Source organism: Heterodontus francisci, chromosome 15 (genome assembly GCF_036365525.1).
Source record: "Heterodontus francisci isolate sHetFra1 chromosome 15, sHetFra1.hap1, whole genome shotgun sequence".
Taxonomy (NCBI): Eukaryota; Metazoa; Chordata; class Chondrichthyes; order Heterodontiformes; family Heterodontidae; genus Heterodontus; species Heterodontus francisci.
Window position 1 is genome coordinate 99983284 of NC_090385.1, and position 16250 is coordinate 99999533.

General features: G+C 43.5%; 1 protein-coding gene across 1 annotated transcript in view; it reads right to left on the reverse strand.

The window, feature by feature from the left end:
* Positions 1-16250, reverse strand: part of LOC137377452 (gamma-aminobutyric acid receptor subunit alpha-3-like) — a 653874-nt gene that overhangs the window by 427802 nt on the left and 209822 nt on the right. Inside the window, exon 3 of the mRNA XM_068047031.1 lies at positions 4140-4207. Coding sequence (XP_067903132.1) covers positions 4140-4207 — 68 coding nt within the window. The remainder of the gene's footprint in view (positions 1-4139; positions 4208-16250) is intronic.

Sequence of the window (16250 nt, forward strand, 5' to 3'; positions counted from 1 at the left end):
ATTCAGAATTGATCTTTCCATCTATACACAGTATTCAGAATTGATCTTTCCATCTATACACAGTATTCAGTTGATTCCCCCATCTATACACAGTATTCAGAATTGATCTTTCCATCTATACACAGTATTCAGAATTGATCTTCCCATCTATACACAGTATTCAGTTGATCTCCCCATCTATACACAGTATTCAGAATTGATCTTTCCATCTATACACAGTATTCAGAATTGATCTTCCCATCTATACACAGTATTCAGAATTGATCTTCCCATCTATACACAGTATTCAGTTGATCTCCCCATCTATACACAGTATTCAGTTGATTCCCCCATCTATACACAGTATTCAGAGTTGATCTCCCCATCTATACACAGTATTCAGTTGATTCCCCCATCTATACACAGTATTCAGAATTGATCTCCCCATCTATACACATTATTCAGAGTTTATCCCCCATCTATGCACAGTATTCAGAGTTGATTCCCCCATCTATACACATTATTCAGAGTCGATTCCGCCATCTATACTCAGTATTCAGAGTTGATCCCCGGTCTATACACATTATTCAGAGTTGATCCCACCGTCTATACACATTATTCAGAGTCGATTCGCCCCATCTATACACATTATTCAGAGTTAACCCCCATCTATACACTGTATTCAGAATTGATCTCCCCATCTATGCACAGTATTCAGAATTGATCTCCCCATCTATACACAGTATTCAGAGTTGATTCCCCCATCTATACACTGTATTCAGAATTGATCTCCCCATCTATGCACAGTATTCAGAATTGATCTCCCCATCTATGCACAGTATTCAGAGTTGATTCCCCATCTATACACTGTATTCAGAATTGATCTCCCCATCTATGCACAGTATTCAGAATTGATCTCCCCATCTATACACAGTGTTCAGAGTTGATTCCCCCATCTATACACAGTATTCAGTTGATTCCCCCATCTATGCACAGTATTCAGAATTGATCTCCCCATCTATACGCAGTATTCAGAGTTGATCTCCCCATCTATACACAGTATTCAGAATTGATCTCCCCATCTATACACAGTATTCAGAGTTGATTCCCCCATCTATACACAGTATTCAGTTGATTCCCCCATCTATACAGAGTATTCAGTTGATTCCCCCATCTATGCACAGTATTCAGAATTGATCTCCCCATCTATACGCAGTATTCAGAGTTGATCTCCCCATCTATACACAGTATTCAGAGTTGATTCCCCCATCTATACGCAGTATTCAGAATTGATCTCCCCATCTATACGCAGTATTCAGAGTTGATCTCCCCATCTATACACAGTATTCAGAATTGATCTCCCCATCTATACACAGTATTCAGAGTTGATTCCCCCATCTATACGCAGTATTCAGAATTGATCTCCCCATCTATACACATTATTCAGAATTGATCTCCCCATCTATACGCAGTATTCAGAGTTGATCTCCCCATCTATACACAGTATTCAGAATTGATCTCCCCATCTATACACAGTATTCAGAGTTGATTCCCCCATCTATACGCAGTATTCAGAATTGATCTCCCCATCTATACGCAGTATTCAGAGTTGATCTCCCCATCTATACACAGTATTCAGAATTGATCTCACCATCTATACACAGTATTCAGAGTTGATTCCCCCATCTATACGCAGTATTCAGAATTGATCTCCCCATCTATACACATTATTCAGAATTGATCTCCCCATCTATACGCAGTATTCAGAGTTGATCTCCCCATCTATACACAGTATTCAGAATTGATCTCCCCATCTATACGCAGTATTCAGAGTTGATCTCCCCATCTATACACAGTATTCAGAATTGATCTCCCCATCTATACACAGTATTCAGAGTTGATTCCCCCATCTATACGCAGTATTCAGAATTGATCTTCCCATCTATACGCAGTATTCAGAATTGATCTCCCCATCTATACGCAGTATTCAGAATTGATCTCCCCATCTATGCACAGTATTCAGAGTTGATTCCCCCATCTATACAGAGTATTCAGTTGATTCCCCCATCTATGCACAGTATTCAGAATTGATCTCCCCATCTATACACAGTATTCAGAATTGATCTCCCCATCTATACACAGTATTCAGAATTGATCTCCCCATCTATACGCAGTATTCAGAGTTGATCTCCCCATCTATACACAGTATTCAGAATTGATCTCCCCATCTATACACAGTATTCAGAGTTGATTTCCCCATCTATACGCAGTATTCAGAATTGATCTCCCCATCTATACGCAGTATTCAGAATTGATCTCCCCATCTATACACATTATTCAGAGTTGATTCCCCATCTATACACATTATTCGGAATTGATCTCCCCATCGATATACAGTATTCAGAGTTGACTCCCCATCTATGCACATTATTCAGAGTTGATTCCCCAATCTATACACATTATTCAGAGTTGATTCCCCAATCTATACACATTATTCAGAGTTGACTCTCCCATCTATACACGTTATTCAGAGTTGATTCCCACATCAATACACAGAATGCAATGTTGCCCCCTTCCCCCTCATTGGCTGAAATTTATACTTCAGTGATATTAAACACGGCAGCTCATTTAACAGGCCAGGGTGGACCACACCCCTCAATGACATGAATGGGGCGGGCAGTCTATCCCTGGCAATGGCATCAGCAGCTGGAAAGTGGGATTAGGCTGAATTGCTCTTTTTTGACTAGCACAGACACGATGGGCCAAATGGCCTCTTCTGTGCTGTAAATTTCCAAAAATCCATGACACTTTCTAAGTTGCTTTTAGTGATTTGTAACTTTTGATTCACTCACTTTTTGGTATGACACGCTTTGGTTCATATTTCATATTCAACAATATCTCTCGTCATGGGATGTATGAATTGAAAGTGATCAAATCACCTACAAATCGAATCTGAGCATTAATACAACAAGTTCCTAAACCAATCAAATTTTATTTTCAAAAACCTTTGCTTGTCTGTTTTTCTTTCTCAGTAGCTGGAATATTGAAAGCAGACACCAGCCCACACAATAGGAAACTCTGGGGAACATCTGGTCCTCCAGAGAGCAGACTCACACAACAGGAAACTCTGGGGATAGCCCGATCCTCCAGATACAGGAAACTCTGGGGATAGCCCGATCCTCCAGATACAGGAAGCTCTGGGGAGCGCCTGGTCCTCCAGAGAGCTGACTCACACAACACGAAGCCCTAGGGATAGCCCGATCCTCCAGATACAGGAAGCTCTGGGGAGCGCCTGGTCCTCCAGAGAGCTGACTCACACAACACGAAGCCCGAGGGATAGCCCGATCCTCCAGATACAGGAAGCTCTGGGGAACACCTGGTCCTCCAGAGAGCAGACCCACACAACACGAAGCCCTAGGGATAGCCCGGTCCTCCAGATACAGGAAGCTCTGGGGAGCGCCTGGTCCTCCAGAGAGCTGACCCACACAACACGAAGCCCTAGGGATAGCCCGATCCTCCAGACACAGGAAGCTCTGGGGAGCGCCTGGTCCTCCAGAGAGCAGACCCACACAACATGAAGCCCTAGGGATAGCCCGGTCCTCCAGATACAGGAAGCTCTGGGGAGCGCCTGGTCCTCCAGAGAGCTGACTCACACAACACGAAGCCCTAGGGATAGCCCGGTCCTCCAGACACAGGAAGCTCTGGGGAGCGCCTGGTCCTCCAGAGAGCAGACTCACACAACACGAAGCCCTAGGGATAGCCCGGTCCTCCAGATACAGGAAGCTCTGGGGAACGCCTGGTCCTCCAGAGAGCAGACTCACACAACAGGAAACTCTGGAGGTAGCCCAGTCTCCAGAAACCAGCCCATTTAACAGAAAACTTCTAGGGGATGTCTGGGATAGATAGGCAGAAACCAGGGGATTCTGTAGCCTGGAGAACACCAGCAGTGGAGGGAAAGGGGAGGGGGGCACATGTGCAGTTCTCAACAAGCCAGATTGCCTCATCTTGTTTACTGTACTCCCGCCAAATATACACTAGGTTTCACAATCCCATCTTCTCACTCTTCCATCACACTGTCCAGTGCGATGCACAACCCCATGTTCTCACTCCCCACTCCAACTATTCACTGAGACCCACAACCCATTTTCTCACCCACTCACCATGTCCGTGTCAGATACCGGGCCAAAGCTCGTAACGTAGATGTCTGTTTTAACTTCAGTCACGCTTTCTGTGAGAAAACAAAGGAGGAACATTTTGAAAGGAAGACATGACTGGAGAACACCTTCCTTTAATATTAAAAATATCAGTCTCGATGAGTTATTTAAAGTTTCACACAGTCCAATGCAGAAACTGCAGAAAGGAAATGAACAGCAAGTTCAGCCTGGCAACAGAACATCCAACAGAGGATACAGGGCAGATTAGATAATCAATCAATACAGCCCTGTTATTACACATTATACTGACTATATCAATAATGTCCTGTTATTGTCTCCTGTAGCCCCCTATATCAGTGCAGCCCTATTACTACATAGAGCATCCCCTATACCAGTATCATCCTGTTATTAAATACTGTGTTCCTGTATCCACTACCCCAGTACAACCTTTTTAGGCAGAGAGAGAGGGAACGACAGAGAGAGGAGAGTGACAAAGAGAGGGGGGAGCAACACAATGTTGTCCAAGTCTTGCTGCATGCAGCCACAGACTGCTTCATTATCTGAGGAGTTGCAAATGGAACTGAACACTGCAATCATCAGCGAACATCTTCCACTTCTGACCTTATGATGGAGGGGAGGTCATTGATGAAACAGATGAAGATGATAGGACCTAGGACTCATTGAGGAACTCAATCAGAGATAGCCTGGGGCTGAGATGATTGATCGACAACAATGATAACACTGTTTCTTTGTGCTAGGTATGACTCCAACCATTGGTGAGTTTGCCCCCAATTCACATTAACTTCAATTTTGCTCGGGCTCCTTGATGCCACACTTGGTTAAATGTTCCCTTGATATCAAGGGCAGTCATGCTTACCCAGGGATCGGCAACATGTCTGTTCACAGACGCCAGTGTCCTTGGAAAAAAATGTTGAGCTCTGTGACTGGTAATTTCAGAGATTCAGAGATGAGGAATTTCCCATTGGCTTCTTCTTCCAGACCGGCTTTTAAAAAAAGTCGCAAGTCAGTTTCACAGCTGAGAGGTGCTGGGAGCGGGACAGCGGTTTCTGAACTTTGGATAGCTTTGGGGCTTTCCAGTGGGTTCTGACATTTTTTTAAAGTCCACCAGAAAACCCCTGAAGTTTCCCAAAGTTTGGAAACCACTGTTCCTGCTCCCAGCACCTCTCAGCTGTGAAACTCACTTGCGATTTAAAAAAAAGCTGACCAACCAGAAAGCTGCATTCCCTCTCTCTGCAACTATCAGAAAAGCAGGAGAGGTGGAGGTAAACTGAGAGAGAATGGGGGGCTGAGAGAGACGGGGGGAAGAAAAAGAGAGGGGGACAGACAGAGAGAGGGGGTCAGAGAGAAAGGGAGAGGGACAAAGAGAGAAGTAGGAGCAGAAAGCGAGAGGGAGGGGCGGGGGGGGGGGGGGTGGTTGCTAGAGTGAGAGTGGGGCAGAGACAGTGAGAGAGGGCAGAGAGTGGGAGAGAGAGGAAAGAGTCAGAGAGTGGTGGGGAACAAAGAGAGAGAGGGGGCAAGAGTTAGAGGGGGGAATAGACAGAGAGGGGAGAAAAGAGAGGGGGCAAAGAGAGAGGGGAGAAACAGAGAGGGGTGGCAGAGAGATGGAGGGGGGAGACAGAATCGGAGAGAGAGAGAAAGGGGGGAGAGACAAGACATTGAGAGAGGGGAAGAGAGAGAAAGAGAATGGGGGCAGAGAGAGAAAGAGAAGGGGCACAGAGAGAGGGGGGAGCAGAGAGAGAGGGGAAGAGAGATGGGGGCAGAGAGGGCAGAGAGGGAGAGGGGTAGAGAGAGTGGGGCACAAAGTGAGAGAGGGGGACAAAGAGAGGGGGCTCAAAGAGAGAGAGAGAGGGAAAAAGAGAGAGAGGGAACATAGAGTGTGAGAGAGAGAGAGGGGAGACAGTGGGAGAGAGGGGGACAGAGAGAGAGGGTCAGAGAGAGAGGGGGCAGACAGAGGGGGGTCAGAGAGAGAGAGGGACAGAGAAAGGAGAAGAGAGAGGGAGGCAGAGAGAGAGGGAATGACAGAGAGAGGAGAGCGACAAAGAGAGGGGGAGCAACACAGAGGGTGGGGGACAACACAAAGAGAAAGGAACACTGAGAGGGGGGAAACAGAGAGGGAAGGGGAGCGAGAGAGACAGAGAGAGAGGAGGGAGAGGCAGCGATCAAGATCACTCCTGACAGATGGACATCTATCCAGAATACTCTGCATCACTAAAACAAGTGTGTGGGCAAATATTGACAATTTGTGCAAGCAAAAAATTCCAGGTATTTCACTAAATCAGTGTCCAACATAGTGACAAGAAAGTAAATCAATAAATTAGACTTCTCATTTAAAGCTTCTTTGGAAAAATGCACATTTGTTGTTTTGATTAATAGTAAGATAATTTTTTAATGCCATTATCTTTCCAAACTTTTCTCACTGGTCCCCTATGTAAGACAAAAATTGTAATGTTTCCCCCCACATGAAAAGGTTGGACACTCTTGCTCCAACCTTTCAACCTTGTGTTTTAAATTAACCAGCAGCTAGGTTATTTTAAAACATAAGTTTAAGGCTTGTGTTATGTAAACTCATTTTAAAATATCAAAAGTCACTTAGAAAATACCTTGATTTATATACTCTGGCTTGCATTACTTTCACTTGAGACACAAGCTCAGTGACATGTTAAAAGTTGCAAAACTTTTATAAATATCACAGTTCTGCTGCTATCCATTTGGAATCACATTGTTATAGAGTCATAGAGTTGTACAGCATAGAAACAGGCCCTTTGGCCGACCATAATGCCTATCTATACTAATCCCACCTGCCTGCATTAATTCCATATCCCTCTATGCCTTTCTCATTCAAGTACCTGTCCAGATGCCTCTTAAATGTTGCTACTGTTCCTGCCTCCAGCACCTCCTCTGGCAGCTCATTCCAGATACCCACTATTCTTTGTGTGACAAATTTACCCCTTTAAACCTCCTCCCTCTCACCTTAAATCTAAGCCCTCTAGTTTTAGTCCCCTCTCAGCCTCATTCGCTCCAGGGAAAACAGACCCAGCCTATCCAATCTCTTTTTATAACTCAAGCCCTCCAAACGAGGCAACATCCTTGTGAATCTTTCCTGCATCCTCTCTAGCTTAATCACATCTTTCCTGTAGTGCAGCGACCAGAACTGCACACAGTACTCCAAGTGCGGCCTAACCAATGTTATGTACAACTGTAATATGACGTCCCAACTCTTATACTCAATGCCTCGGCCAATGAAGGCAAGCATGCCATATGCCTTCTTCACCACCCTGTCTACCTGTGTTGCCACTTTCAGCGAACTATGTACTTGCACCCTAAGGTCTCTGTGCTCAACAACACTCCCCAGGGCCCTGCCATTCACTGTATATGTCCTGCCCTGGTTTAACTTCCCAAAATGCATCACTTCGCACTTGTCTGCGTTAAATTCCATTTGCCAACCCCTTGCCCACTTTCCCAGTTTATCTATATCCTGTTGTAACCTTAGACAACCTTCTTCATTGTCCACTTTTCCACCAATTTTGGTGTAATCTACAAACTTACTAATCATGCCCCCTACATTCACATCCAAGTCATAGGTATATATGACAAACAACAGAGGGCCCAACACCGATCCCTGCGGCACACCACTGGTCACCAGCCTCCAATCTGAAAAACAACCCTCCACTACCACCCTCTGCCACCTGTCACCAAGCCAATTTTGTATCCAGTTGGCTAGCTCACCCTGGATCCCATGTGTTCGAACCTTCTGGACCAGCCTACCATGCGGGACCTTGTCAAAGGCTTGCTAAAGTCTATGTAGACAACGTCCATCGCCCTGTCCTTGTCAATCCTCTTGGTCACCTCCTCATAAATTCCACAACTTGTATTGAGGGGAAAACATGCAAGAAAATCCAAGGAATATCCAGAGGTCAGCACTGTTAAGTTCCTCATGAATAGAAGAATAACAATGTAATGGGGCTGAATGATATTGGCAAAAACAGGATGGTGCTGACCCATATACAATAGTTAGTAAATACAATGTAACACATAGCTTGAATAAACCTTAATCTGTGATAAACTGTCTACGATTTATTAACAAAAGCCATGCTACATTTACGATTTTCAAACTATGAGGGAAGACATAGTAAAAATTTATTATGTTTCAATGACCATGTTAGAAACAGTCATTAACTGATATTTTTGCTGCGAATTGGATTAAAGGGCAAGTTTTACAAGTATGTCAAAAATCAGTAACTGCAATGCGCATCATTTACAATCCAATTAGAGGGCAGTTAACCTGAGTAGCTAATGTCATTTGAAAGCTGTCTGTATCATATAATCACATTATGTTAAAAGTGCATCTTTGCTAGCAGTTAAGAGATTTGGCTCGGACATAAATTGGTTATTCCGGAGTACAACCTTACAGATAGTGACTAAACATTTTGTAACTGAATAAGACATGCAGTAACAACTGCTTAACTTTTTTGCAGAAAAGCCTTTTGTTAGTAATAATTTTGTCAGAGCTGAATCGGAATCAACAGTAATAAACTGAGATATAGATATGTGAATTTAAGAGAATTGCTTTATTGGGGAACTGAAGGGTGCTCTTTATTTGTAATTGTGTTTTTCTAATTTTGTCACTAGCTTTGGTGAGCAAATGACATTTAGTCCATGAGAGGTTCTGATGCTTCTGTATTTTAGAATCCAGGATCTAGTTTAACAGCCTGTCAAGATGAAAAAAACTAGTGTTGGCTATCTACCGTTAATCTTCATGTCCCTTTCTGTCCCACTTTACTTTTCTGTTTTAAATGACTCTTCTGAAGTACTATTTGCTTCATCCTATAAAATTCTCTTGATTTGGAGATCACTGCCCTTTTGTTGACTGCCCTGTCTTCAGACACATATTACAAGCAGATGGAGAAGTTGCACAAACATTGACCATCACAGGTTAAATTGTCTTATGACAACAGAAGTGTGAAAAATAGTCCATCTTCCTATTGCTGATTTTTCTACTGCCTCACCTCAATGACCACAATAATGGTCCTTTCCTTGAGTTTCATAGTTTATTGGATGAATTTGCACTCCTGACACAGTGTGAATCCACAGAAGTCATCTGATAAGGTCCATCTACCGCCCTGTGAAATGGTGTAGCTAGCTCTATTCTGTCAACAAAAGTAATTCACATTTGCATTGCATGCTACTTTGCTTTCTAGATAGCTAATACAGTTGTGATGCTCTCCATTGATGTTGTATGCTTAGCTACCTTATTTAAAGGGGGAAATGTGTTTTAAATTGGAATGTGTTTTGAAGGCATTAGATTGGCTGCACAATTTGTATACTGATTAATTGTCCCCATGTTTGTGGCTGAGTCAATAATTTTGTCAAATGTCTATGATGCAACATGTCAGTGCCTATCCCTGCTCTTACCTCACCACTGGAATTCAGCTCTTTTATCCATGTTTGGACCTTTGCCATAATGAGGTCTGGTGCTGAGTGGTCCTGGCAGGACCCAAATATTAGCACTGTGAAGAGGTTAAGTAAGTGCTGCTTGATAGCATTGTCAACTACATCTTCCATCACTTTGCTGCTGGTTGAGAGTAGACTGATGGGGTGATAATTGACCAAATTGGATTTGTCCTGCATTTTGGGGACAGGACATACCAAGGCAATTTTCCACATTGTTGGATAGATGCCAGTGTTGTAGCTGTACTGGAACAGCTTGGCTAGAGGTGCAACCAATTTTGGAGCACAAATCTTCAGTACTTCAGCCAGGATGTTGTTGTGGCACATAGCTTTTACTATATCCAGTGTGCTCAGCTGATTCTTGATATCCTGTGGAGTGAATTGAATTGGCTGAAGACTGGCCACTGAGATGGATCATCCACTCAGCACTTGTGGCTGAAGATGATTATAAACGCTTCAGTCTTGCCTTTTGCATTCGTGGTCTGGGCTCGGCCATTATTGGAGTGGGGGGACAGGAGTCCTTCCTGCTGCTGACCACATGTTCAGCTGTATGAGGTTAAGAGAGAGCATTAGCTGGAACGTTCAGCTTCAAATTGACTGCACTGGCATCAAATCAGTGTGTTGACGTCACAATCTGTCCACTTTGCATACTGCTGGTGGGCACTCCCTGTGCATGCACTAACACCCTCAACAAAATGCATCCAGCACAGCTCGTACCAAAAGAGTGCACGCATGCCATGGACTCCATTTTAGAGGCAAAATGACACTCATAACACCAAAAGAAATCAGGCACTAAGGAGACGAATTTCACAGCCCTGATCTTTATTCAAAATGTCCATCCCTTCAAAGATACTACATGTCTGTAAAAGAGTTTATTGGTTCAATAGAATTTGCAAATTAACATCTCACTGCCAACTTATACCCACTTGTATTCCAATCCTCTAGATATAAAGCCAGCATTCCATTAGTATTTTTGATTATTTTCTGTATTTTAATGATCTAAGTACCTGGACTCCCAAGTCTCTTTCGGCCTCCACTGTTTCTAGCTTCTCTTCTCACCATTTACAATGTGTCCTATTCTATCCTTTTGAGATCCAAAGTGGATGTCCCAGGAAAGATAGGAAAGGGAAAAAAGATAGGTGGGGGGGGGGGGGGCGGGGGCGGATAGTGCTACTGATTAAGGAGAGCATTGCAGTGCTGGAGAAAAAGGATGTCCCAGAGGGGTTGAAGACAGAACCTATTTGGCTCGAGCTAAGAAACAGAAAATTACATTGCTCGGTGTTGTCTATCGGCCACCAGCTATTGGGAAGGATGTGGAGGAACAAATTTGCAAAGAAATTACAGACAGGTACAAAAATTATAGGGTAGTTACAATGGGGGACTTTAATTATCTAGACTTGGATAATAGTAATGTAAAGGGCAGTGAGGGGTAAGAGATCCTACAGTGTGTTCAGGAAAATATTCGACAGCAGTATGTTGCTAGTCCAACGTGAAAAGAGCCACTGCTAGACCTGGTTCTTGGGAATGAGGTGAGCCAAGTGGATCAAGTATCAGTAGGAGAGCATTTAGGGGACAGTGAAAATTGTATCATAATGTTCAGGCTGACTATAGAAAAAGACAAAGAACAATCCAGAGTAAGAATAATTAACTGGGGAAATCCAACTTCAATGGGGTAAGAATGGAGCTGGGGCAAATAAATTGGAGTCAAAGGTTGGCAGGAAAACCAGTAGAAGAGATATTTCAGGCACAGTCAAGGTATGTTCCCTTGAAGGGGAAAGGTAAGGCAAACACATCTAGAGCTCCCTGAATGCAAAAAAAGGTAGAAATTACGATAAAGAAGAAAACGTGTGTTGATGGCAAATACCAGGTAGAAAATACTATTGAGAACCAGGCTGAATATAGAAGGTCCAGAGGGGAAGTGAAAAAGCAAAGAGAGAGCATGAAAAGAGACTGGCAGTTAGCACTAAAGGAAATCCCAAAGTTTTCTAAAGGCATATAAATAGTAAAAGGGTGGTAAAAGGAGGAGTTGGGCCGATTAGGGACCAGAAAGGGGATTTACACATGGAGGCAGGGGGCATAGCTGAGGTATTAAATGAATACTTTGCATCTGTCTTTACCAAGGAAGAAGATGCAACCCAGGCAATGTTGAAAGAGGGGGTAAGTCAGATACTAGAGGGGTTTTAAATTGATAAAGAGGAAGTATTAGTTAGACTGTCTGAACTTAAAGTGGATAAAACACCAGGACCGGATGAGATGCATCCAAAGATACTGAGGGAAGTGAGGGTGGAAATCGCAGAGGCACTGGCCATAATTTTTCAGTCTTCCTTAGACTCGGGGGTGGTGCCAGAGGACTGGAGAATTGCAAACATTACATCCTTGTTCAAAAAAGGGTGTAAAGATAAGCCCAGTAACTACATGCCAGTCAGTTTAACTTTGGTGGTGGGAAAACTTCCAGAAAAAATAATTCGGGACAAAATTAAGAGTCAAATGGACAAACACAGGTTAATTAAAGACAGCCAGCATGGATTTCTTAAGGGAAAATCACGTTTAACTAACTTACTGCAGTTTTTTGAGAGGGTTGATGAGGGCAATGCTGTTGATGTGGTGTACATGGACTTTCAAAAGGCATTTGATTCAGTGCCTCACAACAGACTTGTGAGCAAGGTTATATATAACTCATGGAATAAAAGGGACAGTAGCAACATGGATATGGAATTGGCTGAGTGACAGGAAACAGAGAGTAGTGGTTAATGGATGTTTTTCAGGCTGGAGGAAGGTTTGTAGTGGAGTTCCCCAGGGATCAGTGTTGAGACCTTTGCTTTTCCTGATATATATTAATGACCTAGACCTTGGTGTACAGGACACAATTTCAAAGTTTGCAGATCATACAAAACTTGGAAGCATTGTGAACTCTGAGGAGGATGGTTTCGAACTCCAAAAGGACATAGACATGTTGGTGGAATGGGCAGACAGGTGGCACATCAGATTCAATGCAGAGAAATATGAAGTGATTCATTTTGGTCGGAAGAACATGGAGAGACAATATAAAATAAAGGGTACAATTCTAAAGGGGGTGCAGGAGCAGAGGGACCTAGGTGTATATGTGCATAAGTCATGGAACATAAGTTGTGGCAGGACAGGTTGAGAGCACAGTTAATAAAGCAAACAGTATCCTGCGCTTTATTAATAGGGGCATAGAGTACAAGAGCAAGGAAGTTATGTTGAACTTGTAGAAGACACTAGTTCAGCCTCAGCTGGAGTTTGTGTCCAATTCTGGGCACCACACTTTAGGAAAGGTGTGATGGCATTGGAGAGAGTACAGAAAAGATTCCTGAGAATGGTTCCAGGGATGAGAAATTTCAGTTATGAAGATAGATTGGAGAAGTTAGGACTGTTTTCTTTGAAGAAGAGAAGGCTGAGAGGTGATTTGATAGAGGTATCCAAAATTAGGAGGTGTCTGGACAGAGTAGATAGAGAGATACTGTTCCCACTCATGAAAGGATTGAGAATGAGAGGGCACAGATTTAAAGATAAGAAAAAGTGATATGAGGAAAATCTTTTTCACACAGTGAGTGGTTCAGGTCTGGAATGCACTACCTGAGAACGTGGTGGAGGCAGGTTCAATTGAAGCATTCAAAAGAGAATTTGACAGTTATATGAAAAGGAAGAATGTGCAGAGTTATTGGGAGAAGGCAGGGGAATTAAACTGAGGGAATTGCTCTTTTGGAGAGCCAGTGCTGACACGATGGGCCGAATGGCCTCCTTCTGCACTGTAACGATTCTGTGATTCCTCGTATTTGCTACAGTTTTGATCATTCACTTAATCTATCAATACCTTTTTGTAATTTTATGCTTCCATCTGCACAGCTTACACTGTCACCTGTCTTTGTGTCATCAACAAATTTGGATATGTGGCTTTCTATCCCATCATCAAAGTTGGGAATAAATATAGTGAATAGTTGAGGTCCCAACACAGATCCTTGCAAGACACCACTGGTCACATTCTGCCAATTCAAGTATCTACCATTATCCGTAAACTCTGTCTCCTATCGCTCAGCCAATTTCCTAAACTGCCTTCAGTTCCATGGGATTTAGGCAACAGTCTCTGTTGAGGGACTTTATTAATTGTCTTCTGGAAGTCCATATGAAAGACATCCATAGACATTACCCTATCCATTATATCAGTCACCTGTTCAAAAAATGCAATCAAGTCTGTCAGACATGACCCATTCATTACAAATCCATACTAGCTCTCCCTGATCAGCTGAAAATGGACTCTGTCTTCCGTCACTCTATCCTGAATAATAGAATCTAGTAATTTTGCCAACACAGATGTTAGGCTAACTGGTCCATAATTCCCTGGTTATCCTCTCTTACCTTTCTGAAATAATGGAGTGGCATGCACAATTTTCCAATCTAAAGGAATGGTTCACAAATCAAGAGAACTATGGAAGATAATAATTAGGGCATTTACAATGTCGTCATCTACTTCAATTCAAACCATGGGATGGAAACCATCTGGTCCTGGGGATTTGTCGCTCTTTAGTGCCACTGTCTTCATCATTATTTTTAACTTTGTATATTGTATAACTTCTTGCAGAGAGATCGACCGTTGACATGCTGTTCTCCCTTCGTCAGATACAGGAGAAATGCCGTGAACAACAGATGCCCCTCTACATTGCTTCCATTGATCTCACCAAAGCCTTTGACCTCGTCAGCAGATGTGGTCTCTTCAGACTACTAGAAAAGATTGGATGTCCACCAAAGCTACCAATTGTCATCACCTCATTCCATGACAATATGAAAGGCACAATTCAACATGGTGGCTCCTCATCAGAGCCCTTTCCTATCCTGAGTGGTGTGAAACAGGGCTGTGTTCTCGCACCCACACTTTTTGGGATTTTCTTCTCCCTGCTGCTTTCACATGCGTTCAAATCCTCTGAAGAAGGAATTTTCCTCCACACAAGATCAGGGGGCAGGTTGTTCAACCTTGCCCGTCTATGAGCGAAGTCCAAAGTACGGAAAGTCCTCATCAGAGAACTCCTCTTTGCTGACGATGCTACTTTAACATCTCACACTGAAGAGTGCCTGCAGAGTCTCATCGACAGGTTTGCGTCTGCCTGCAATGAATTTGGCCTAACCATCAGCCTCAAGAAAACGAACATCATGGGGCAGGACGTCAGAAATGCTCCATCCATCAATATTGGCGACCACGCTCTGGAAGTGGTTCAAGAGTTCATCTACCTAGGCTCAACTATCACCAGTAACCTGTCTCTAGATGCAGAAATCAACAAGCGCATGGGTAAGGCTTCCACTGCTATGTCCAGACTGGCCAAGAGAGTGTGGGAAAATGGCGCACTGACACGGAACACAAAAGTCCGAGTGTATCAGGCCTGTGTCCTCAGTACCTTGCTCTACGGCAGCGAGGCCTGGACAACGTATGCCAGCCAAGAGCGACGTCTCAATTCATTCCATCTTCGCTGCCTTCGGAGAATACTTGGCATCAGGTGGCAGGACTATATCTCCAACACAGAAGTCCTTGAAGTGGCCAACACCCCCAGCTTATACACACTACTGAGTCAGCGGCGCTTGAGATGGCTTGGCCATGTGAGCGCATGGAAGATGGCAGGATCCCCAAAGACACATTGTACAGCGAGCTCGCCACTGGTATCAGACCCACCGGCCGTCCATGTCTCCGCTATAAAGACGTCTGCAAACGCGACATGAAATTGTGTGACATTGATCACAAGTCGTGGGAGTCAGTTGCCAGCATTCGCCAGAGCTGGCGGGCAGCCATAAAGACAGGGCTAAATTGTGGCGAGTCGAAGAGACTTAGTAGTTGGCAGGAAAAAAGACAGAGGCGCAAGGGGAGAGCCAACTGTGCAACAGCCCCGACAAACAAATTTCTCTGCAGCACCTGTGGAAGAGCCTGTCACTCCAGAATTGGCCTTTATAGCCACTCCAGGCGCTGCTTCACAAACCACTGACCACCTCCAGGCGCGTATCCATTGTCTCTCGAGATAAGGAGGCCCAAAAGAATATGCTAATTCTGGTGGGTCGCTGCCCCAGATTTAATATTAGTTGTTGACATTTCCGGCAGGCTGATCATTTTATCTATGGTAAATACTGACACAAAGTAATTATTCAGCATGTCCATTATTTCTTACTTATATTGACAATATCACCATTATCAGTTTTCAAAGGATCCACATTGTTCCTGGGCCACACTCTTTTATCTAATATAAAATAATTTTGTGTTGATTTTGATATCCTTTGGAAGTTTCTTTTCATATTCACTTTTTGCAACTCTTACCATCTGTTTTGTCACCCTTTGCTGTTACCAGTCAACAGGATCTGTGCTATTTCTTGCATTTTTGTATATTTTCTTTTTAGTTTTATGTTGTCTCTTACCTCTTTTAGTTGTCCATGGCTGTTCCTTTTGGCAATTTGAAGGCATCACACCCATAGTTTAGATAATATTCCAACTCTACCCAGCTCTCTCGATTTTCCCAGCTCTATCTGACCACCACCTCTCTCAACTCCTCCACTGTCTCTAAATTATCAGACTGCTTATCTGACATCCAGTACTGGATGAGCAGAAATTTCCTCCAATTAAATATTGGGAAAACCAAAGCCATTGTCTTCAAT